Below are 20592 nucleotides of genomic sequence, written 5' to 3'. Positions count from 1 at the left end.
CCCCTGGTTTACTCGAATTGTTACAATTTTCGGTGAAGAGGGAAAGGAAGACTGGAAAGAGAGGCTCAGAAGGGGTACAAGAAACTGAGGTGGGGCTCCTGTCTCTCAGACCCACGTCCTCCCGGCCCCAAGCCGAAGCCCTTTACATAAACCAGGTTTTGCCCTCCGCCAGTGACTAGGGAGAGACTCACACACCCACGTTGCCAGAGCATCTTGCTCAGAGAGCCGGAAATTGCTCCGACCCTGAGCCAGCGGAAGCGGAGTTATTTCTCTTTCAGGTTCACCGTCTGGGTCAGCGGCCCCCTCATCCCCCCTCGCCACACCCCCTGCGGCCTCCTTTCTCCTCCCTCGCCCCGCCGGGGGCGGACCCCGCTCACCGGGCTCTGCAGGATCATGGTGACGCGCTTCTTCTGCTCCATCAGGTTGAAGTCCTGCCGCAGGTCCGCTGCACGGTTGCGAAGGCGCAGGTACTCGGGGTCGTCCTCGGAGAAACGATCGAAGTACTGCTGCCCCTGCGCGGACGGCGGGGAGGCGGCCTCGGGGACAGTCTCTTCACTCATTGTCCTGGTGGGTTTACAGTCCACTCCTGGAACCCTGCAGAGAAAAAAAGGAGGGTACTCCCAGTCGGGGTACGCGCTTCCTAAGGCAGAGGGCTTGGATTCGGGGAGATTCGCGGTGGGAGGCGGCTCTTCCCTGGAGAGTGTGAGCGGGGCCGCGGGTTGGAGGGCTGGGCGCCGCGGCTGCCGGCCTGTAGGGCGTCCAGCGAAGTGAAAATATGTCACCGGTTCGGGGTCCCCCGCCCTTCCCTGCCTGACCCGCCCGGCTTCGGCGGCCACCCTCGGGTTCAAGTAGACTGGTCCTCCAGTGCGAGCGCGACCTGCAAACTTCTGGGGGCATCTTGTGATGCTTATCTACACAGTGTAAAGCTATTCACTGGGAATTCGTACCTGATCTAAAACGTAAACCCTCTAAGAAGCCTCCTAAAAACATTCGGTGGGAAATCCACAAAACTGAAAAGAGAACGGGTTAACTTCTAAAATGCGGGAAACGCTTTGAGCAGTGCTTTTCTTCACAACTTTGACTTTGCTCTGGTCTCTGGAAAAGAATTATTGGTGAATCGGTTTCTGTACAACATGTCTCACTGGAGAATCAGATTCTTCTTCCAAGTTTAAAAGAGGTGTGCAATTTTTATGAATGGAAAATAAGTTTCTCCTAAACCCCAGTAAATAAATATTGAGAAACAGTAAAAGAATAAACACCGTTTGAAGGGCACCACGTTGCCGAGCTGCCCACAGGCCCGTATATGTTGACCTGGTCCCTGGAGGGAGGACTAGGGCAGTGTTTGGAAAGTTGGTCTGGGGAAAAGCCACATATTTTTCCTACTCAAGCAGCCTTTTGTAAATGCCTGAACGATGAATGAAGGAATGGCTTCTATGGCCATATTGGAGCCCTTCTTAAGAAGGAGGATGCTATTCAGCCTCTGCTTCCCAGCTGTGAGACTTTGGCCATGACAGTCTCCCTTTGTATCAGCACTGCTAGGCCCTCAAATCGGGGTTATGCCCCTTCAACATCCAGAGGGGGTGGAGGCTTACAGAGCTTCAGCCTTCTCCCAGTTGGCTGAGCCCCTTCTCAGCAAAAGAAGGCAAGTGCCTTGACTGAACAATAATTAGTTTTTGAACACAAGTATGGAGATACCAACGAAAAAGCTTTACCTGGGGTCAGGGCACCTGGCTTTCATCCTTAACCTGACCCTCCCTCACTTTGCCTCTGGGGTGTCCCATTCCAGAAGGAGGTGGAGCCTCTCTTGTTCTCTCAGAGCAGCTGCTGGCCTCCCCAGGTCTGATCTGCTCCGAGCCCTCAGCTGATTCTGTTAGCCCAAGCCTTAGCCTTCATTCCAGCCAACAGCTCATTACAAAAGAGGCCTTGCTGACAACCAGGAAAGCATATTCTTGTTGTCCATGAGCTGTCTGTGACCTCTTCTTCCATCTTCTGTCAGCGCTTTACCCTCCACCTTATAGTTCCTCTGAGTGGGTTGGGCGGGGGCACTAGGCATGAGAAGTGGGAGTCCATCCCATCAGCCCAGAACACTCAGGTGATTGACTGATGGATGGATTTTATTATTATGATTTGCATTCTCCTTTGGGGAAGGCAAGTAACAAGTCCAAGGGAAGGCACATGGACAAGGTCCTTCAAGGGTCAGCTGAAGCTCTGAACCCTTGGCCTGGAGCAGGGATCTCAATCTTGGGTGCACGTTGGAATCACCTGGAGAACTTTGACAAATACTGATATCAGAGATTCTAATATTATTGGTCCAGGGTGTGGCCTGAGCATCAGGTATTTTTTAAGTTCTCTGGGTGATTCTAATGGGCAGCCAGGTTGAAATACCACTGGCTAGATGTTAGTTGTTGTATCATGCAACAGACGGCATCCATTCCAGGTGCTGGCCATTTCTAGCAAGACTGCCAAGATGGCGCAAAGCCTCTAACGCTAGTATCGGGCACTGCCTCCCATGGCTGTCCAGGCCTCCTCCTCCCACTGTATTCACCAGCTGCCACCACACATTGATCTGGGGCAGCAAGAGGGCTCCAAGTGCCACCACCACCTGCTTTTACAAGTTTACAAAACCATGACGTCTGATCTTAATTCTGTCACTAATTAGTCAGCTCCTTGTGAAAGCCCTCACCAGATCTCCCCCAGTTAGCACCACCCTTACCAGCCATGTCGATGGGATGGAGGATGGAGGAGGGAAGGAGTCACCTTGGAGTGGCAGCCAAAAACAAACCAACCCATGGTCTCTAAAGAAATATTTTGAGACATATTTGGCAGGTTGCTAGAATGTTTGAGGTTGTGCTTAGTGACATGTAAAGGCAGATTCTTCATCTAAGTGAAGAGCGATTGAGTCCATCAGGGACATTTCTGGTTGAATTAGCTCTGGACTAAAGTCAGCATCTGCAATGTTGCCCCAGTTCTGACATTCCCTAGTTCATGGACTTGGGCGAGTAATTTCCCTCTTTGGGTGTCACTTTGTACATCCCTAAATTGGGGAGTGGACAGAAGACCTCTGGGGCCCCTTTCAGTTCTGACACTATATGGAGAGAGACAGACTCATGTAGAAAAAGCAGAAGGATGGAGGATCTAGGTTTCCTGGAGCAAGAGACCTTCCTGCTTCTCCCCATTTCCTCTTCCTCAAGCCAAATGCTGAAAGAGATACATCTGCAAAGAGCAAATATGACCTACTGACTGTTGCCTTGTGGTTTCAAACCAATCCCATGCACATGGGATGAGTTAAGAATACTTCACCCCCATCATGCTCCCAAACAGCTTCATCTCTGGAACTTGGGAAGAAAGAAGAGACTGCAAGGTCAAACATAATGGGAATGCATCGGAGCCATGCAGACATGGGGTCACCACCCAGATTCTTCTGGGCAGACACCGCTACAGACCAAAATTCTTCCAGAGGCATCGCCCCCCTGCATCCGTCCCCTTTAATTCTCTTGGGCACCTTCACACCCCCAAATCTTTGATGTTATTTTTTAAATAGCAACAAGCAACCCCCCAATGGATACACTGGATGTGGGCTTGGAGACCCCTGTGACCCTCACAATGCCAAATCCCACTAGCTCCAGAACCACCTGAGCTGTCAGCTTCTCTGGGACCAGCACAGCCTAGTACTGAACCCTCCTGGACTAAATCCTTTTCATCCAGGCAGGAAAAAGCTGATCCTCTCTCTTCCCTTTGGAGTGGCTGTACTTCCCAGGAATCAGGCTGTGAAGTCTCTGAAGTAGCTCTGGCCCACGAAGCATGAGGAACGAAGACCTTCCAGCCCGATGGACAGAAACCTCCAGGCCTGCCTTCACTCGTTAGAGCCCAGCCCCACAGTCCTGCTCCAGAGGTGCTCCGATGGGGGAGGGGGTAGAAAATGGAAGCCCTGACTCCCTCACCACGACAGCTGGGGCCTGGGCAAACTCTTTGGCTTTGTGAACCAAAGGCATTCTTCTGTGCTCCTTCTTTCCCTTCCCAAAATGTTGGGAGGTGGTCAAAGTTGTGTGCAGCACAGCTTAGTGGTTAAAACCAAGGACTCTGGAACCAGACCATGAGTTCAAATCTTAGCTATGCCCCTTATTAGCTGTGTGATCTTGGGCAAGTTACCCAACCTCTCTGTGCCTCAGTTTCCCCATATATTAAACAGGGATTGCAACTATTTAACTCCTCTTTAGGTTGTTGTGAGGATTGGGTGAGTTAATGTATGTGAAGTCATTCAAAAAGCGCCTGGTGCATAGCAAGTGCTATTAGCATTTGCTCTTATTATGTGTCATTTAGGGGCTAGAATCATCGTAGCATGAGGAACTCAAGTAATGAGAGGCTTATGATTCAACTGTAAACAGGTGCATACCAAATAACTGTAATTATATGTTTTAGTCCCCAAACGAATTCAATCTTGAACTATATTAACAGAAAGAAAATCCAGAAAGAGACTGACGAGAACGCCTCGTTCTCTGACCAGATAGTGGGAACATGTCAACTGGGAGATCACCAAAAAAAAAGGGGTAAGCAGGGTGCTGAAGATCACAGGATACCGGCACTTGTGAGGCCAAGTGTGGCGTCATAAAGAATATAAGGGGCCTCTGGCCCCAGTTCCTGGCACAGAGCTTCAAAAACACATGGGATTTCTAAAACGTCCAAAAGACATTAGGAGTGTCTTTTCTTAGTCATCATGAGCCCCTTTCACCAAGTCTGAGTTTTTATGCAAATGTGGTGACTTATGGTGGGCACTTAGATATTTCAATGTAGGGACTGGCCCCTGAGAAAGACCAAGCACTTTATTAGAGGGTTGGAACTTCACCCCCGTCCCAGCCATAGAGGGAGGAGGGGAGAGGGGCTGGGGATTGCATTCAATCAAGTGGCAAATGATTGAATCAGTTGTGCCTGGTAACAATGCACACCCCCTTTAAAGAACCCTGAACAGTGAGGCCTGGGGGGGCTTCCTGGTTGGTGAGCACATTGCCGGGCTGGATGGGGGCGTGGAAGCTCTGCGCCACGCCCTCAACCCGCAGACCCTACCCTGCTTTTGTCTGGCTATTCCTGAGTTGGATCTTTTATAATAAAACTGCAATTGCTGGGCTTCTCTGGTGGCGCCGTGGTTGAGAGTCCGCCTGCCGATGCAGGGGACACGGGTTCGTGCCCCGGTCCGGGAAGATCCCACATGCCGCGGAGCGGCTGGGCCCGTGAGCCATGGCCGCTGAGCCTGCGTGTCCCGAGCCTGTGCTCCGCAACGGGAGAGGAGGCCACAACAGGGAGGGGCCCGCGTACCGCAAAAAACAAACAAACAAACAAAAAACCCTGCAATTGCAGTTACAGGGCTTTCAGTAAGTTCGGTGAGTTATTCTAGGAAATTATAGAAACTGAAAGGGAGGTTGTGGGAACCCCCAAATTTACAGTCAAGTCGGTCAGGAGTGCAGATGGCCTGGGGTTCACACCTGTAGCTGGCCTCTGAAGAGGGTGGAGCCTTGTCCATGACTTTGCCTTTTCTTATGTGCCCTTTTAACTCAGGGTAGTGTCAGAACTGAGTTGAATGGTAGGACATTCAATTGGTGTCAGAGAATTGGTGATGGAGTAACACCAAGCAACTTCTATCTGTGATTTATTTTCATTCCCAGGACCACTCTATGAGGCAGACATTATTGTCCCAGCCTTACAGATTAAAAAAAAAAAAAAAAAAAAACTGAATCAGAGAGGTTAACTAACTTGCTGAAGATCACACAGATAACAGTGGAGTCAAGATTTCAACCAGGCCTGTCTCTGGCCCCAGATCCTGCATTCCTCCACTCCAATTGTCCCTAAATATCTGCTGAACTGCCATGTGGAAGAGGGATTAGGCTGATTCCTTAGAGCCTCGGGGGCCAGAACCAGGAAGCGAGTGGTTATTGCAGGCAGGCGGGCAGATTCTAGCCAAGGGTGCAAGGACGAGCCTTCCACCAGCAGGAGCTGCTCAGTAACAAGAAGATGGGACAGGCCGCCTCGTTAGGTGGTGAGCTCTCTCCTTGGAGTCAGGGTGACTACAGGATGGGGTTGGACCAGTGACCTCTAAGGTCCTTCTGATTCCATGGTAGCTCTTTTTCTTATTGAAGTGTAGTTGATTTACAATGTTATGCCAATCTCTGCTGTACAGCAAAGTGACTCAGTTTTAGACATATATACATTCTTTTTTAATATTCTTTTCCATTATGATTTATCCCAGGAGATTGGATATAGTTCCCTGTGCTATACATTAGGACCTTGTTGTTTATCCATTCTAAATGTAATAGTTTGCATCTGCTAACCCCAAACTCCCAGTCCACCCCTCTCCCTCCCTCCTCCCCCTTGGCAACCACAAGTTTGATCTCTATATGTCTGAGTCTGTTTCTGTTTTGCAGATGGGTTCATTTGTGCCATATTTTAGATTCCATGTATAAGTGATAGCATATGGTATTTGTCTTTCTCTTTCTGACTTACTTCACTTAGCATGATAATCTCTAGTTGCACATGGTAGCTCTTGAGTCAGCAGGATTGGGGGAGTTCATGGCGATGACCTGAGTGTCTGGAAGCTCATCCTGGTGAGATGGACCCAATCAAAAAGTGTCTCACCCCCCATCACCACTGAAAACTACCGACTAAATTACCAGGAGGGTGGAGCAGCCTTGCCCCAGGCTGCCTCTTCTCAGCGCTCAGCCTGCACACTCCGTTCCACTCCAGGGGTGGCTGATTGCATCTACAGAATCTCAAACATCCGGGTAGAAGCTGGAAGACACAAAACACGACAGATAGCAGGGTGTTGTCTGCACCACCATGACTCTTCACCCTGTTTTTGCAGCACCATTAGTTGCTGATTTACTTTAAGGACTGCTGGGAAATTCTTGAAAGTGAACTGAAGCTGAATTTTTTATTTTAAAAGCAAATTGTGTCTACAAAAAGGTAAAGAAAGCTTCATTATCTTTACAATCAGGATCAAAATTCCTTTCAAAGAGAGGAATTGGGAAATCCCTTTGCTGAGTGTTGGCCCAGGGAGCCCAGAGGAGGGCGGCTGCTCTGTGCGGTGCAGGGAGCAGAAAGTGGAACTCCGCGCAAGCCCAGAAAGCACACGTTGCTGGGCTAGAAGGTATTGGCCCCTTCCTGACACCCCGCAAAATGTTTCACTAACAGCTACCAGACTCAGAGATGCTGGTGTGACTGATTGTTTGGATGCAGCCCAAAGAGGCAGAAGAAGCCCGAAGAATCTCAAACCCCGGGAAAGTGGGAGGGTTTTGAAGTTACACAGACCAAGAATTGGTGGATTCAAGACAATGTCACCTACTGTTCAAGGGGAAGAAAGGCCCCAGCTAATACCTGGGTAACAGGTCATAAAGTACTACTGAAGGAGGAATGTAAAGTTGTTAATGTCTTATTAACAAGGGTGAGTTACTAGTCCAAAACTCCTGGGGACCAAGGTCATCAAAGAGTTAATCATCAAAATGCTTTAAAAAAAAAAAAAAAGACAAGTGATAAGTTTTTTTTTTGTTTTTTTTTTTTTCACTTGGGTGCCTGTTGTTTAGACCCAGGGATGCTTGTCTCACCCAGAGCCAGTGTCCCATCCCCACTCCCACACACACCCCCTCCGTGGCTCTGAGGGCCTGGCCCTGCCTGTCCTGCCTCAGCAGCAGCTCAGCTCCACCCCAGACCCCATACTGCCCAGAGAGAAGCACGTGGGAAGACTGGTCTCACCCAGGAGGGGCAAGGAGAATTCACCTCAGCAGGTCCAGCGTGTGTGAGAGAAAGATGCTGCATGGCCCCTGAGGCACAGCTGCCTTCTCAGCCCTGCTGGGCACTCAGGGCTCAGCATTCCAGTGCTGAGAGGGCCCCTGAGCCCAGACCCGACGGTCATGCCTCTAGTTAGGGACCTGGCAGTCGCTTCCAAAAGCTCTCCTCTACGCTCTACATGTCCAGCTGCCAGCTGGGGCTCTCCTCCCATAGGCCTCATTTTTAGCTAAAACAGGATCACTGCCACCACTTAATGCTGCTTCTGTCCATTGCCTACCAATATGGGAGCCCCCCCTGCCGGGGTTTGCTGATATACCTCTGAATGCTCTTCTTTCTTTTTTTTTTTGCGATACGCAGGCCTCTCACTGTTGTGGCCTCTCCCGTTGCGGAGCACAGGCTTTGGACGCGCAGGGTCAGCGGCCATGGCTCACGGGCCCAGCCGCTCCACGTCATGTGGGATCTTCCCGGACCGGGGCACGAACCCGTGTCCCCTGCATCGGCAGGCGGACTCTCAACCACTGCGCCACCGGGGAAGCCCCAGGATGCTCTTCTTTCTATGGGTGGCCACTGACCTACCTTAAAGACCAATCCTGCGGCCAGATAAGTTGTCTTACATGAAGCTCCAGCTCCCTCCCCTTCACCAACAGCCCCTGCCACAGAGATGTGAGGTTGTCCCGTCCCTATTAAGGCTTGGATTTTCAGAGTCTGAGCTATTTCTTGTGTCCACTGAGAGAATTAAGCTTTTGTCCCCAGAAGGAACCTATGCCATTCAGGTAAGAAGAGAGACATCTGTCCCACAGATAAGTATACACTGAATGCTGAATAATTCCTTCCTGATCTCCATCAGTGTTCCATTCCTTGGGTTATAGCATTAACCCCTGATTACAGTGAAAATAGCCCTGAGAGGTATTGTAGGCAAAGGCCTTATTTTAAACATTCTCCTGTGTTACCAAATCTGTCAAATCTCTGATTGCAGTCAGGCTGAGCAGGGCCAGGAAAGGTACCAGATCAGCAGAAGGAGTCTTATGCCAGGGCCACTCAGGAGGGTCCAGCACCTGGGGCAGAGCTGTGGTCCTGGGTGGGCCTCGGGGGATCCTGGCCTGACAGAACCCTCTGAGCTGTGCCTGCTGTGGTTTTGAGGCCAGGATCATGCTACACTGAGTCTTTGGCTTCCCCAGCATGTGCCTCAAGAGGCGAGCTCACCCAAGCTTCCAGCCACCTAGGCCCCGTGGGCAGAGCTGAGAAGCAAGGGGTGCCCCATGTAGTAAGAATGCCAGACCCCTCCTGGGAGGCGCCCCCCTCCACCCCGGGGCCACCTGCTTACTACTCTCAGTGTGCAACCAAGCCAGCTGGAAGGCAGGAGTTGGGACACGAGATTTCAGCCCTAGCCGGCTGCTCACTAGACTGTGGCCTTTGCCCACCTGTATGTCCCACAGCCACCTTGAAAATGACCCGTCGGAGCAGACCATCACTCTGGCCAACCCTGCACCAGAGCCTCCTTCCTCCAGCCAGCGTCTCCTTCCTGCCCCCCACCCAGCTGGCCACCCACCAAGGGCCCCAGAAGGCAGCCTTGACTCCTCCCTCTTCATGCCCTGTGTACCTACTCTGTCACCAGATTCTCTGGTTTTGTGTCCTAAATATCTCCCCACCCAGAGTACCATGCCCTGAATCAAGCCAGTGTCATCCCCATCCCTTTCACGGTCTCTGCCTAGCCTTTCCTCTCTCATACCCTCCAGCCAATCAGTAGCCAGAGTCACTACAATGCAAATCTGGCTCATGTCTGTCATTGCCCTGTATCCCCGCCCCCCACCCCCACCCCCACCCGACCCAACCCATCCATGGCTCCCTGCCACCTGGGGCAGTGTTCCTGCACATTTTTTTCTAATTTCTGCTCCTCTATCCAAAATTTAGTCAAATTTAGACTGTATTACAAGAGTGACAGCTATCCTTTTATACTTATCAAATAAAATTTTAACTCTGATTTTGCTCTTTTAAACCAAATGCGTGGCCCATGTTGGAAATTCAAACCAACCCATTCCCGACCAGGGGACCGAGGATCATGTCTTTCTCTCTCTGGCCACTCCGTTCCTCTTGAGGACTGCACCCTGCAGAATGAAGTCCCTCTCAGCTGGTACACAAAGCCTCACGGGCCTCTCAGTGCCTGCCCCCACCCTCCCTGCCTATGACTGGTGCTCTGGGGGCTATTCCCAGGACCCAGAAGGCATCAGGCTGGTCCCCATCTTTGTCCTTGCTAGTCTCTTCCTGGAGCACTCTTTCTTCTTTGCCATCATCTCCCTTCAGCTCAGGTTGTCCTCTCCTCCCAGAAGCCTTCCCTCCACACCCCTGTCCCTTACGATCTCCTATCACTGTTACCCTCCTCTTTCATTCCACTTATAATCCGACGGCAACAATCTATTACCATGAGCTCCTAGCAGGCAGGGCCTGTGTCTTTGCCATTTCTCTATTCCTTGTGTTGCCATAGGGCCTGGTGCCATGTAGGTGCTGAATAAATGTTATTTGAACTAAAACTCAATGAACGGTGAATTGGGAGGAGTTAGGATGGTTCAGCAGAGCAGCACTGTCCAGGCCCTGGGGTCCCAGAGGTGAGTAAGGCCCTAGGGGAGTCCAGGGAACAGCGTGGGGAGACAGACCCCTGAACAGCCCATTTCAGAGTAAGGTGATAATGGGGCGTGTGTGGCAGGCACCCTAGAGCCTAAATCACCTCCTCTAAAATAACATGTTCTTTTCTTCTGTAACCCAAATGGCTGGGCCTGCTCTGGCAGCTGTTCTTCTTGCTTTTTTTTTTTTTTTTTTTTTTTTTGTGGTACGCGGGCCTCTCACTGTTGTGGCCTCTCCCGTTGCGGAGCACAGGCTCCGGACGCGCAGGCTCAGCAGCCATGGCTCACGGGCCCAGCCGCTCCATGGCATGTGGGATCTTCCCGGACCGGGGCACGAACCCGTGTCCCCTGCATCGGCAGGCGGACTCTCAACCACTGCGCCACCAGGGAAGCCCCCTTCTTGCCTATTTTGAAACAGAATTCCAGTAATTGATTGGAACTCTAACAAAGTCAACTCCACAATACAGCACCGACTGTGGCCACACGGAGGAGAGGGTAATAGACACCCTTGGCTCAGCCCCGCCCCCTTATCCATCCCTCTCACCTCTTCCCTCCAGTAGCTCCTCCTCTGTTCCACCCCCCACCGCAGGACCCTCAGCTCCCCGCTCAGGGGAGCCCTGGAACTTCCTCTGGGCATCTCCAGTTTGCACCCTCACACTCTTTGAGACTACTCAGCAAAGACTCTGCTGGGATTCACCCTCCTAGGAAAGCAGCCGAGGATCACAGATCATGAAAGACGCTCCCTGTCACAGGTCATTTTCTTCCCTGTCCCACTGAAGACCATGTATATGTCACCAGTGGAGTATGAAATCGCTTTTCTGTGGGTCGTTCCTTGTAGCTATAAAAGGAACAGAAGGTCTCGAAGAGGATGCTCAAGTTGTCCGACTTTTTGTTAAAATCTGTTTCAGCCCCGTGAGCCCACAAGAGAGCCGAGTGCCTGTCTCCTGCCACTTCAGTGGGAGGTGTCCAGGCAGGAGCCGACAGTCTGTATCACTCGCACCCCAAGCCCGAAGCAGAAAGACATGGCTCCCACCTGCTGCCATGGGCACGGCCACCCCCTGGGTGGTGCCAGCCTCTAAAGCCCCAGGCCCCCAGCCCCACAGGTCAGCTCCAGACAAGGACAGCACGGCATTTGCTTCAAGCCTGAGACTTAAAGTCAGAGCCCAAACTCACCGATCCCTGAATGAAACTTCCAGAAGTGAGGGAGGAGCTGGTCAAGGCCTTGCTGCTGTTACTTTGCAGAGTAAATGGAGACCGTTGAACAAGGGACCGGACCACACCCTGCCTGGTCTGTTCAGATAAAGAGAAAGCTCATGCCCCTGGGTGGTGGGATTACAGCTGAAGCTTATCGTCAGCTTATTCACGTACTTCTGAATTTTCCACAGTTCTGCATAAGGTATTAACTGCTGTGACCACTTAGGATGAAAATAGTTTCAAAGAAGAAAGGACAAAGGAGGAAGGAGAGAGTCTCCCCCTGTCCATCTCTGGAAACGTCCTTGGCTGGAAGAATCCTTTAACCCTCTGACTGCTGCAGACCTAAGAAGGAAGACATTATTCAACCCCAAAAATTGGGGCTTTTAAACCCAAATAGGTATTGGAGCCATGCCCAGCCCTTCTCATCATTGCTGCGGAGAAGGGCCCATCATCCTGGTTTTCAGGTGAGGAAGCTGAGGCTCAGGAAATGGAGTGACTTGATCAGGATCACAGAGCTTTGGGGGATCATCGCATTACTGAGTGATACCTACATAGATCATTGCAACACCGGGGGTGGGGGACAGTGCTCCAGTACAGGCTCGTGAACCACGGGGTTCCAGGGAGGTCTCAACCTTGATGCACCAGCATGAACTTTAACACACTTGCCAGGTATCCCTGCCACCAGTCACAAAACCATGCGGACCTCGTGGGTTCAGTGAAATGAAAGAAAGGGGAATTCAGGAAACCCTGGTGATGCAGAGACAGTCCTGAACTAGCAGGATGGCTGGGCTCAGGCTTCAAATACTCAGTCCTTTGAGTGGGGAGGTCAGCCAAACTTGCATACTATGTGGATGAAAGCTCATCAAAAAGCCCGTCTAATTGAACTGGCACGTCCTCTGATTCACTGTCCCACACCTCAGGCTGTCCTAGAATCCAGTCACAGGTACTTTTAAGTGGTCATCTCATCTACCTTTTGCCTTCAGGAAAGACTGTACCCCAAGACCAATGGAGCCATATTTTTGAAAAGTTTCACCTTGGTCAAATTCAAACACGAAACAGTTGATTCTGCTTTGGGGCCTAACCTGAGAGCATTTGTCCTTCATGTGGCAGGACTACTCTTGCTACTAACTCCACCTCCAGCCAAGAAGTCCAGGGAACAGCTATTGGATGCTGTGTCCTCTACGTCTAAGAGAATGAACCATATCCTCGGCAGATGAGGTTTGTTGGCTATCGATCCTGCTTCTGCTAGGTACGCTGTCCCAAGATCTACAGAGCAAGGCAGACTGACATGCCCGGCTCCCAAACAGTATACATCCGTGTTCTGCTGAGGAGGCATCTTCCTCTTCTGTGAAACAGGACCATAATGTCATCAGGCAGAACCAGACTAAGATGAGAAGGCCAAACTTAAAAGACACCAAGATGAGACAAAATGGAAATAGATCCACTACCTGGATTTCTGATTCACTGAGGCAATGAAAACATCCATGGCTGGAACTGTTCTCCAGAAGGACTTGCACATAGTAAGTCCTCGACCAATCCCCTATATCCTCACTCCAGAACCCTCCCAGATCTGCCTTTGGGATCTGCCCTGCATGTTCCCAATGTTGGGAGTAGAGAGATTTAAGGCAAGCAGAGAGAAAATTAAGAACTATTACAGAGAGTGGGGATGGGATGGGCTGGTAAATTACTCAAAAGGAGTCCAAAGCTATCTCATTATATTAAGAGCCCAGGAAGTTGGCTCTACCATGCAACATCATCGCTGAGATCCAGGCTCTGGAGAGCATTAAGGGCCCAGGATCAAATCCCAGCTCTGCACCTTTCCAACTGTTACTTAGTTTCTCTAAACCTCAGTTTCTTCATCTGTACAATGGAGACAGGAACAGTACCTCCTCAGAGGATCATATGAGGCAATTTATGTAAGGACAGGCTTTGCACAGGGTCTGGTAGATAATAAGTGCTCAATAAATGTTACGTGCTACTATTCAATCAGTCCTCATGTAGTCTATGACAGTGTAACAATTGACTCTTTAAATCACAGTCTGGATTCCATCTTGCCATCAAGCGTACATCTGGGCTGACTGCCCCATCAGATGTTCTCAAGGGAATGTCAAAGAATCTGTGAAACTGAGCTTAATAAAATTAGGCAGGCTATGTCTGCTGCTGAATTTCTGCACTAAAGACACAGGTAGATTTGGGGCTGATTATGCATTTTTAAATGGTGGGCTCCACTTTTCCACCTGAGCAGGTAGTCTGGAGCTTCCACTGCTGGTTGTGATGCTGCTTGCGTCACCGCTGAGAATGCCTGGACTGGGTGTGGGCTTTTCCAGCGAATTCTCTGACCCTCTCAACCCGACATTTATTGTAGGTACAAAAGGCTGTATCCAGTCATCACCATGCTTGTGCCTTGGGAAGGGCTTCTGGCGATTCTTGGCAGTCAAGCTTGGAACTCAAGAGAAAGGGGTGAGTCTCTCAGCCTGGGAAAAATGAAGGTGGCAAAAGACTGCAAACCAAGGCAGAAAATCATGAAGGGTATAAAGAGGATGAATGCAAGGGGAGATCCCACTCTCAGCATTCAAAGCGAGGGTAGTTAAAGCAAATTAAATGAGGTTTCACATGCTGGTTAGTAAACAAATGGCATGTGTGAGCCCAAGGCAGGAGGCAGATCAAAAGTGCCAAGTGATGAAACCATACTAAACACTCATCTAAGTACCTTCTTTAATGGTAAACACCCACAAGGCACTTAGCCATGCAGGCTGTCTCATGGAAACATGTACCTATACAGTGTTCAATGAAAAAGGTTTTGGGGTGGAATCTATCTATCTATCTATCTATCTATCTATCTATCTATATATATATGCCCGGGCACTGTGCTCAGCTCTGCCCTGCCGTAAGCCTGACATTCCAGAGCCCATGCTGCGCTGTGGGGTGAGGGACTGAGCAGCTGTGTGACCTTGGGCACTGTGTGCTTCATTTCTAAATGGCAGCCATGGCAGTACCTCTCTCATGAGAATGTCTCACCTGCATTTCTGGGTGGCCTTTTCATGAGGGATTCAGAACTTGGCTCAGCTGCCAGCATCCTAATGAAACCATGCACCTGTCCAGGGCACATTTGCCTCTGCCCCCTCGTGCCCCCCACAAACACACACCATGCACGTGGGCCTTCAGAGCTCAAGCCCGGTTGTATGCTCCCTGGGCTGTTCACCCAGGCACACCAGGAGGTGATCTGGTAACATCTCCCCTGTGGTTCTGCCCCCCCTGGACTCTTGGATTTTGCTTCTGGCTCTCCTTGACTTGAAGCCCCATCTTGGGGTTGCAGAACTCAGCTCTGTGCCCTCTAGAGAGCTGAGCATCCATCCTGGGAAGGTCCATGGAGAGAATCCCCAACAATCCCTGCCCCAAGCAATGTCCCCAGCCATGGCTATGCATGTGGTCCTTTGACACAGATGGGAGGCACTGTGTCAGTCACTCACTGCTGAGTAAGATGTGCTCCCCATCCTCTGGGCCCAACAACTGGGGGTCCCCTGACCTCCAGGCACTGTGTGGTGGGAGCAGGAGGGCCCACACTGGATCTTGGCCTTCTTTGTACCCAGCCTCCCTGGGCAGTGAGACAAAGAGTCCTGGTGCCATCTCTCTCCTCCACCTCTTGAACCTTCCATAATTTCTGAAGCATTTAATAATGTTTCTGGGGCTTCCCTGGTGGCGCAGTGGTTGAGAGTCCGCCTGCCGATGCAGGGGACACGGGTTCGTGCCCCGGTCCGGGAAGATCCCACATGACATGGAGCGGCTGGGCCTGTGAGCCATGGCCGCTGAGCCTGCACGTCTGGAGCCTGTGCTCCTCAATGGGAGAGGCCCGCATACTGCAAATAATAATAATAATAATAATGCTTCTGAATGGTGAAGCATATGGTAAAGAGCACAGATTCTGAGGCAGACTGCCTGGTTTGTAGGCCAAGTTCAACTCTACTAGCTGTGAGAGTTTAGGCGAGTTCCTGAACTACTCCAAGCTTCAGTTTCCTCATCCGTAAAGTGGGGGTGGTAATTATAGTAGCAGCCCTTGAGGGGGTGCTGCAATCAAGTGGAGTCGTCCATGTGAAATATGTAGGGCAATGTCTGTCATAGAAAAGGCATCAGTAATGCTGGTACTATTTGGCAGTGTTCAGCAGTACGGCTAAATCAGTGCACCAGGCTGGACTAGCTGTGGAGGGTGAGCTATGGCAAGGGGCTGGAAGCATCTGCCTGGGAATGTTCCAGAGGGATCTGCAGTGGGTTGAACAGTGGCCCCTGCCCTCAAAAAATAGTTCCATGTCCCAACTCCCAGAACCTGCAAATGTGACCTGATTTGGAAAATGGATCTTTACTGATGTAATTAAATTAAGAATCTCAAGATGAAATCATCCTGAGTTATCCTGGTGGGCCCTGAGTCCCATCACAACTGTCCTTACAAGGCACATGAAGATGGATGCAGAGATCTGAATGACGCAGCCACAAGGCAAGGAACACAAGGAGCCACCAGAAGCTGGAAGGGGAAAGAAAAGATTCTCCCTTAGAGCTCTGGAGGGAGTTCAGCCCTGCTGACACCTTGATTTCACACTTGTGGCCTCCCCAGCTGTTTCAGGCTTCTCTGACCCTAAAATGCACACACACTGCCTGAGGATCTTGCTGACCTGCAGACGCTGATTCACTCAGCGCGTCTGGAGTGAGGCCTGAGATTGTTCATTTCTCAAAAGCTCCTGGGTGAGGCTGATACCGCTGGTCTACAGACCATGCTTTGAGCAGCAAGGGTATAAGAGCCTATTGTCATCAGCAGCACCACGATGGCAGAGGGGACCCCTAAAACCAAAAGTTCAGAATGTGTAGATGCAGCGAGCCACCATGCAGGGCCACCATGGCAGCGAAGGAGCCCAGCTTTCAGCTGCAGGATGAAGAGTGGATGCAAGTCGTTGACCTCTGATGATACGTCTCCCTGGGCTTAGCCGATGCTTCTAAATTGAACAGCAGCTCACTGGGCCAGTGCTAATGGCTTCTGACTGCTCCAGTTCATCATTCTCTAACAGGGTCAACCAAAAAGTGGTTTCATCTTTTTGGATGGAAAAACAAAACAAAAACAACAAAACACCAGATTATCTCTGGCTTACGAAGGGCCCAGAACAATTCCTGGGAGAATGGAAACTTTGATGACAGAATGCCAGTTCTTTAATTTCAATGAACTTGATGGAGACTTCTACCTCAGTACTTTAAAAAAAATATTTAATTATTTTATTTATTTTTTTGGCTGTGTCTCATCTTAGTTGTGGCATGCGGGATCTTCGTTGAGGCACGCGGGATCTTTCGTTGTGGCGTGCGGGCTCTTCGTTGCGGCACACGGGCTCCTCTCTAGTCGTGGCATAAGGGTTTTCTCTCTCTAGTTGTGGCGTGCAGGCTCCAGAGCGCATGGGCTCTGTAGTTTGCAGCACGCGGGCTCTCTCGTTGAAGCGCGCTAGCTCAGTAGTGGTGGCGCGCAGGCTTAGTTGCCCCATGGCACGTGGGATATTAGTTCCCCGACCAGGGATGGAACTCGCGTCCCCTGCATTGGAAGGCGGATTCTTTGTCACTGGACCACCAGGGAAGTCCCTACATCGGTACTTTTGCTATAATGTTTTTATGGAGTGAAAAGCACCTGGTCCAAAAAGAAGGCAAGAATGTGCCTCTAACATAGCCTGCGCTCTTCCATGACTGAGTACCTAGAAGCTCAGTTTGATAGACAAGAGAGGAAAGGTGGCTGCATGGATGCCCCAGATGAGGGTGGGAGTGGGATCTTTACCCCATAAAAGAGCCTAGCTTTAAAAATGAAAACAGGGCTTCCTGGTGGTGCAGTGGTTGAGAGTCCACCTGCCGATGCAGGGGATACGGGTTCGTGGCCCGGTCCGGGAAGATCCCACATGCCGCGGAGCGGCTGGGCCCGTGAGCCATGGCCGCTGAGCCTGCGCGTCCGGAGCCTGTGCTCCGCAACGGGAGAGGCCACGACGGTGAGGGGCCCGCGTACCGCAAAAAAAAAAAAAAGAAAACAAAAAAAGGCTGGTCCACCAGGTCCAATGTTAGAATGGGCAGAAGAAGCTACAGATGTCCCTTGGCCTGAAATCTCCCTTTCTTTCTTTCTCTTTCTCCAGCACTTGCTCCTTCAATCCAATCCACACCCATGGTTATATGTCCAAAATGCTTCACAAAAACCATCCATGTCTTCTTGTCTGTAGCCAGATGGTCCCCAGGCTTTATACCATGTACCAGCTCCCACGGGTCAGCAGCCCTGCCCTAGGAGAGCTTGAGGCCTCCTCTGCCTTCAGTCAGAAAGAATGTGGGGATTGGTTTCCAGCACCTGCTGTGGGCTGGGGGCAGGGGGCTGGCACCATGCCATTTCTTTCTGGACAGGCTTTCAAGCCCCTCAGGCTGGCACTGAGGTGCCATCTTCCCGCTCTTTCTACATGAAAGGCCCAGCCCAGACCAACAGATAGGCCCTCCCTCTCCACCCCAACGCAGCACGTGCACCCCTGCCTCTGCAGCCCGGCTCAGGCCAGACCTCTCCTCTTCCCTTGGTCAAGGTCTTTCTATTCTCTCCCTCTTCTCAGCTCCAGGACCACTCATTTGTCACCAAACTGGCATCTTTTCCAGCTACCGCTCATCTCTGTGTATGAGTCAGGACAAAAATGACTAACACATGAGTGTCCTGAGCTCCTCCCCGACGGGCCTTCCCTCCCTACATGTCAAGAGCCTGCCTCACCTCCTTGGTTCTTTGGGCTTCGTAATGCAGAACGGACAGGAAGGGAAGTGGGGAGAGAACGAGAGGTAAGCCCTTCAAGGAAGCTGGAGAGGAGAGCACGTGAGGCCTGAGGGCAGCAGGCAGAGAAGCGTGGATTCATGGGAAGCATTGCCATGCTCTGCACACTCCCCATGTCACAGGAAATGCAAAACCTGGAGTTATTACAAAGGGCTTCCGGTTACTTAGTCCACCCTTGAGCCACAGCCGTGCTCTCGGTTCAGACCTCCTGGGACACGACTGTGTGAGTGTCCTATTCCCAGCCTGGCGGAAGGACCATTTCCTGCCCCTGTCTGCCAGGGACTGGGGTAGGTCCCAAGTGCAGGGCTGGGAGAACCCCTCACTTCACAGGTAAAGAGCCTGAAGCCCAGAGATGGGGGACTGTTAGCACCTCAAACTCCACTGCAGCTGACATCTGTGTGAGCGGTTTGTCCCGAGCTGAGGACAGAGCTAACACCACTTCCCTCCTTTGGGAAGAGAACACCATAGGCAAGGGGATGTCCAGCCAATCCAGTCTGACAGCTACTGATTGAAGACGCTCCATGGAAAGGGTGCCGTGTATGAAAATCCGTTAAACATTCTAGAAAAGCCTGATGTGGACACTGCCCTGTTGTGAATTATTTTATGATGGGAAGCATCGTTTTGCACAGACAGCGACCATCACTGGTCATGGGTGAGGCCCTTTGACCCCTTTGCCTTTGGGTTCAGCTCTCCACCCACAGGTATGAACCCTTTTCTGTCTCCTCTTTCTCTTCCATTCCCCCTCATATACCTACCCCTCCTCCCCACACCCACAAACACCTTCCCTGAAGTCTTGCCACATTTTCCCCCCATAAAGGCAAGCCCAGCGCAGAACAAGGCAGGTGTACCTTGAGAAGGTTTGTTTCTGATGCTGGGATGGGGAGTCTCATTAAAGACCAGTGTGGCCTTATTGGCCTGATTTTCCCATCGGCACCCCCTTGAGGACACACTGAACTTCTCTCTCTCTCATTGAACTTCAGAGTTAACAGGGACTTCAACAGCAGCTTGGCCTGGGCTGCTCCCAGCCTAACCATTTCTCAGCCTTCCCTGCCGATGCCTGCAGGCTCCATGTCATCTGGCTTCCTGCTGGGTTGGGGGTAGTAGGAGGCACCCAAGACTTGTGGGGGGAAGATGCCAGAGTATTTCCTCCCTCATTCTCTGCCTCAAGTAGCATCCCCTCCACAGCTTCAGCTCTTGCCCCAGAGGCCCCCATGTTCCAGCTTCCACAGAGTGGCCCTGGCCCCTGGGCTGGAATGACACCCCCTCCTCCCCTTCTCCCTCCAGCTTCGAAGAAGAAGAGACATCCCACTGGGGCTAACCTCGGGGCAACCTTCTCATACTCTATCTGCTTCAGCTCCTCCATTACTTGTGTAATTGTCTGCATTCAATTCCCTCTGTTGAGACACTTTAAGAAGTTCCTATTTTCCTTGTTTGACCCTGACTGATACACAGCCCAACCCTCCCCTCCCACGTCTTTAAACCTATGAGAAAACTGAGCCCCCCCCCCAAAAAAAAACTGAGCCCAAGAGGGTGGGATGTGTCCAAAGAAAGACACACTAATACTTAGTTGTCTGTGACTGGACTGGGTCTCCAGGCTCTGTCCTCCTCGTCTCTGCAGAATATGGCAGGGGGTGCTTGCTTTTCACTTTCAAGCCTAAAGAGTCACGAGTCATTGGGATCAGGTGTGAAATATGTGACTTCTAAGGAACAACCACAGTTGTAATTCATTCACATTCTAAACACACCCTCTGGACATGAGGGTCTTCCTCCACTGTGGGAGATGGAAACACATCAATTAAAATAGCTGGGGAGGTAACCACAGCCAGGTCACCTCCTGCTTCCTGTGCCTCAGTTTCCATATCTAAGGGATTAAAAGTGACACAAAATGACCATTCCCAGAAGCATTTAAACACCTCTCTTAATATATGCAGCAAAATTCAACTCCTCAGATTTTTTGGACCAGATGGTTTCTCAACTCTGCAAAGTAGGTATAATTTAATAACTTTAAATATGCCATATATTTTAAATACATAGAGCTTCTGCTAATTAACACTTCATAATTTCTCCAGAGACCCACAGGCAATTGTTACCACTTTTAACTGGTGAAAGATAGTGTCAAGAAAATGAACCCTATTTCCTTTCCAAATTGCAGCCCGTGGATAGCCTATGTGCAGTATCTCGTCTCTTCTGCCCGGT

General features: G+C 50.8%; 1 protein-coding gene across 6 annotated transcripts in view; it reads right to left on the bottom strand.

Annotated features, from left to right (window-relative positions):
- The window catches only part of ADD2 (adducin 2), a 111223-nt gene that overhangs the window by 42732 nt on the left and 47899 nt on the right, over nucleotides 1-20592 (bottom strand). For 4 of the 6 annotated variants that reach the window (XM_059079793.2, XM_067007437.1, XM_067007439.1 and 1 more), the window contains 2 exons: nucleotides 6660-6777; nucleotides 378-594 (listed from right to left, as the gene is read on the bottom strand). In XM_059079793.2, coding sequence (XP_058935776.1) covers nucleotides 378-560 — 183 coding nt within the window. In that variant the 5' untranslated portion in view covers nucleotides 561-594; nucleotides 6660-6777. The remainder of the gene's footprint in view (nucleotides 1-377; nucleotides 595-6659; nucleotides 6778-20592) is intronic. The other 2 variants (XM_067007440.1, XM_067007436.1) reach the window with 1 other exon arrangement.

This window comes from Kogia breviceps, chromosome 11 (assembly GCF_026419965.1).
Source record: "Kogia breviceps isolate mKogBre1 chromosome 11, mKogBre1 haplotype 1, whole genome shotgun sequence".
Taxonomy (NCBI): Eukaryota; Metazoa; Chordata; class Mammalia; order Artiodactyla; family Physeteridae; genus Kogia; species Kogia breviceps.
This window is presented reverse-complemented; position numbering and strand designations above follow the sequence as displayed.